The following is a 4,178-nucleotide window of genomic DNA, read 5'->3' as shown; positions in this document are numbered from 1 at the left end:
TTATTTGTCCAGGACCTCTAAAATATCAGAACCGGCCTGATTAAGAGTGAAACGACCCGAAAAACATCGTGCAACCAAAGACAAAGGCTACATCAGTGACATCTATGTAAAATTTGGAGAGAAGACATGTGCGAAAAAACGTTTTAGAGTGAGAGAGAAAGTCGAATAGCTTAATACCTAAATAAATGTGATTCCAATAGTTACACAAATTTTACACACACCATAATAAAACAATAAACAACAAAAGTTGAAAAGTATTCTATTTGCAAAGAATCAAACAAAAATGTTCAATCAACAAAAAACAAAAAGCAAAATTATTTAAGGACTAAAAGAATGTTAGCATGGACAAAAAAATGTTTAAAACGTATAATATGTTTTAATTTTCCTTACAATAATTACATAAGATTTTATAATTTAAAACTTAATTTTACTTTTTCCCAAAAAAAAAAAAACTTAATTTTACCTTGTGATCATGTGGGTCGCGGATAAAATATATTCAAAGCTCAACACTTTCTATATTTGTCCATCTTCCATTAAATTGTCTTTCCCTTTCCATGTTCAAATGTCGGAACAGTAAAACACAAACAAAAGATAACTGTCGGAAGAGCTACCCTAGTATACACTCCAACCTTAAACTTCAACAACACGCACACACAAAAGCATAACAGAGCAACCCTGTTTTTTATATTTTCAAAATGAAACTCTTTTACAGATTCTTGATTCTTCTAGCCATATTTTCTTTAGCAGAATCTTCATGCAACACTGAAGACCAAACCTTAATTTCAAAGGCTTTCAAATCCGTCTCTGGCTTCAACTCTTCAACTTTATTCCAAACAATAACCTCCTCCAACTGTTCAAATTCCCATATCACTAAAATCATTCTTCCCTCCAAAAATCTAACCGGAACAATTTCATGGGCTTACCTCAAAAACATGTCAAACTTACAAATTCTTGACCTCTCTGGAAATTCCCTACAAGGCCACATACCAAGCTGGTTTTGGTCTAGCTTTTCATCTTTAGTAGAAATAAACCTCTCAAGAAACAAATTCGGAGGAAGCGTCACCGTTGAGTTGAATAACACATCAACAATTGAAAACCTCAATCTCTCACACAATAGGTTCAGTAATTTAGTTCAACTTTCCACCTTCCAGAACCTTAAAATCCTCGACCTTTCCCACAACAACCTGAGAACACTTCCTTTCGGTTTCGAAAACCTAACCAAACTACAACACCTCGACCTTTCAAGCTGCAATCTCAGAGATAACATAAAATCAATCTCTTCTTTAAACTCACTTCATTACCTAGACTTATCAAACAACAATTTAACCGGAACTTTCCCTTCCGATTTTCCGGTAATCAACAATCTCAAATTCCTCAACATTTCAAACAACAACTTCACCTTTAACAAACCAAACCAAAATCCAAAACAACTCATCATCTTTCATACAAAACAAACCAAACCAAAAACCAAAAGATTGATACTTGCAGTGTGTTCTACACTATCCACACTTGTTATAGCTCTTCTTTTCATTTGGGCTATCCGTATAATTCACAGAAAGAGGAAACAACGTTCTAAGAAGAAGAAATGGGCTATCTCGATACCGAACACGATGAACACGAAGTTGGACAAAACAGGGCCGTTTGAGTTTGAAACAGAGTCAGGCTCAACATGGGTTGCAGATGTGAAAGAACCAACATCTGCAGCAGTGGTGATGTTCGAGAAGCCATTGATGAACTTGACCTTCAAGGATCTCATCATTGCAACATCACATTTCGGGAAAGAGTCGCAGCTGGCAGAAGGAAGATGTGGGCCAGTGTATTGGGCCGTGTTACCCGGGGAAATCCATGTGGCGATCAAGGTTCTTGAGCATGTCAGAGACGTTGATTATGATGAGTCTGTTGCTATGTTTGTTGAGTTGTCGAAGGTGAAGCATCCCAACTTGTTGACTCTCTCAGGTTACTGTATTGCAGGTATGTGTGCCGTACAGAAGCTGTTTGATGAAATGAAAGGATTCAATTTTTTGATTCTCTCATTAATGGCCTTCACGGGTTTTGAATTTTCTAATGTCCTATTATCTGTGGCATGTTTCATAGTATGGTTTTCTGTTGTGTGTTGTTGTGTCACTGTTTCATTTGTTATGTGGAAAGATAAATAAAAAAATCTATGGTTGCTCGATATGACATGTGAAAATTTGTGTCAATGCTCTGTACTTTCCGCAGTCTTTAATATTTTTAGAAGCTTGTAGCATTAATATAATGGACAAAACATTAATGTTCTTGCACAATTTTTGTTTTTTAAATAAATACATTGGGAAGTAGTAGTAGGAGTATTTTTATATTTGTCTTACTTGGTCCGGGGTCTCAAGTTCCAACTTGACAGAAAAAACTTAGAAATCAGCAGTTTAAATTCATGTAAAATGATACTACATAATCACATGGAATCTATGTTTGGTTTTATGGAAAAGGAGCATTACAATTGCATTATGCATCTTCTAATCATTGTCACAATCTAGCTATTGTTACATTAAGATTAAGATAGTACTATTATTATCTAAAGATATTTTGGTTAATTTTTTTTAGGTAAGGAGAAGCTAGTGTTATATGAGTTTATGGCCAACGGCAATTTAGGTCGATGGCTACACGAGCTTCCAACTGGCGATACCAACATCGAGGATTGGACTGACGACACATGGGAGTTCCAAAACGGCATTGTCGAAGCATCACCCGAAAAGATGGGGTGGCGGATACGCCACCGTATCGCAGTGGGGATAGCGCGTGGCCTCGCGTTTCTCCATCATGCAGGTTCAAAGCCTATTGTGCACGGCCACCTCGTCACCTCCAACATTTTACTCACTGATAATTTCGAGCCACGAATCTCCGATTTTGGATTGCGAATTGACTCGAGTCCCAATGGCGGCACTGAGGTTGATGTGTATTGCTTTGGAGTCGTGTTGGTGGAACTTCTAATTGGAAAAATCGTCACAACGGAGGTAATTGTGGCGGTTAGAAATGCGGCGAAGGAAGGACAACATGTTAAAGTGCTTGATGAGAGATTGCAACTTGAAGATGATTCAATGGTGAATGAGATGTTGGAGAGCCTCATGATTGCTTTCTTGTGCATGGCTGAGTCGCCTTCCAAGAGACCAACCATGCAACAAGTTTTGGGCTTACTCAAAGATGTTCGTCCTCATGAACCTATGGTTTTAAATTGATTTTGATTGTTGATGTTATGTAAATGCCTTAATTAATTTGTAGTGTTTAACCTTATATTTTTGTTTCAAGTTCATAGAAATCTTTTAAGTTCAAAATATATTTGTGCGTTGTTTTTTATTTCACAATCACATAATTAAAATATTTTGTTGCAGTTGATAATTATGCAACGAAATTTGATAGAATATGCATCATTGTATTTTAAACTACTAAAGTAGAAGAGTAGTACTATTCTTTTTATTTAAAAAATTATAATCCACGAAAGTTTTGAAAATGAGGTAATAGTAGCAATATTTTGGCAAGAAGATGTACATAATGGATGGGCAAGGTTAAATGTTTAGTTATTTAGGTGAGCATAGGGCAGAGAATCCCACTGAAGAAGGAGCTTCCATATTTTATTCTGTTTTCTTTTACTTTTATATATTTTCTTCACTTTGTTTAAAATAAAATTATGCTCGACTTTTATATTTTGTTTTTAACCTCTTTTTCTTTTTACTTTATTCTTTGTTCATTTTTTAATCTTTAGTTAACTGTATCCTCTTTAATATTACCTAATATAGTGCATGGTCATAGCTCATTTGCATGTTACGTGTTTAGGTTGTCTCTGATTCGATAAACAATAGGTGTAAAGAAGAAAAGAGGTAGAATACGAGGGTGAAAGTGAAAAATATAAGGGAACAACTTCTCTACCCATCACAAAAAGTTGGGTAGTGTACCTTCAACCAATCACATGATATCATTTAAGTTTAACACATTTAATTATTTATTAAATACTATAATTGTTTGTTGTTTTCAAAGTATTTTACATTGGAGGTAACCTTACCCAACTTTTTAAGTTGGGCAGATAAGAATTCACCAAAATATAATAAAAAAGAGTGGCAAAAAGAAAAATATTTATCCAATGAATATATATGATATTAAAAATACACGATAAGATAACTTCTTCAGTGAAAGGGGCCATGAGTGTG

The 4,178-nt window shown here is 35.1% G+C and overlaps 1 protein-coding gene across 1 annotated transcript; it reads left to right on the top strand.

Moving 5' to 3' along the window:
- The first annotated feature begins 498 nt into the window (after positions 1-498).
- On the top strand, positions 499-3,584 carry LOC131603376 (calmodulin-binding receptor kinase CaMRLK). Its single transcript, XM_058875680.1, has 2 exons — positions 499-1,971; positions 2,581-3,584. The coding sequence occupies exons 1-2, from the start codon at positions 696-698 to the stop codon at positions 3,210-3,212; spliced, it is 1,908 nt and encodes a 635-aa protein (XP_058731663.1). The 5' UTR covers positions 499-695; the 3' UTR covers positions 3,213-3,584.
- The last annotated feature ends 594 nt before the right edge of the window (positions 3,585-4,178 follow it).

The sequence above is a fragment of the Vicia villosa genome, linkage group LG5 (assembly GCF_029867415.1).
Source record: "Vicia villosa cultivar HV-30 ecotype Madison, WI linkage group LG5, Vvil1.0, whole genome shotgun sequence".
Classification (NCBI taxonomy): Eukaryota; Viridiplantae; Streptophyta; class Magnoliopsida; order Fabales; family Fabaceae; genus Vicia; species Vicia villosa.
The sequence above is the reverse complement of the archived record's forward strand: the minus strand, read 5'-3'. Positions and strand labels throughout refer to the sequence as shown.

Excerpts from the sequence above, each read along its gene's own strand:
- LOC131603376 (XM_058875680.1), top strand. The coding sequence starts at position 696 with ATGAAACTCTTTTACAGATTCTTGATTCTTCTAGCCATATTTTCTTTA. Across the intron at positions 1,972-2,580 it reads CTCAGGTTACTGTATTGCAG|GTAAGGAGAAGCTAGTGTTA; the intron begins GTATGTGTGCCG and ends AATTTTTTTTAG.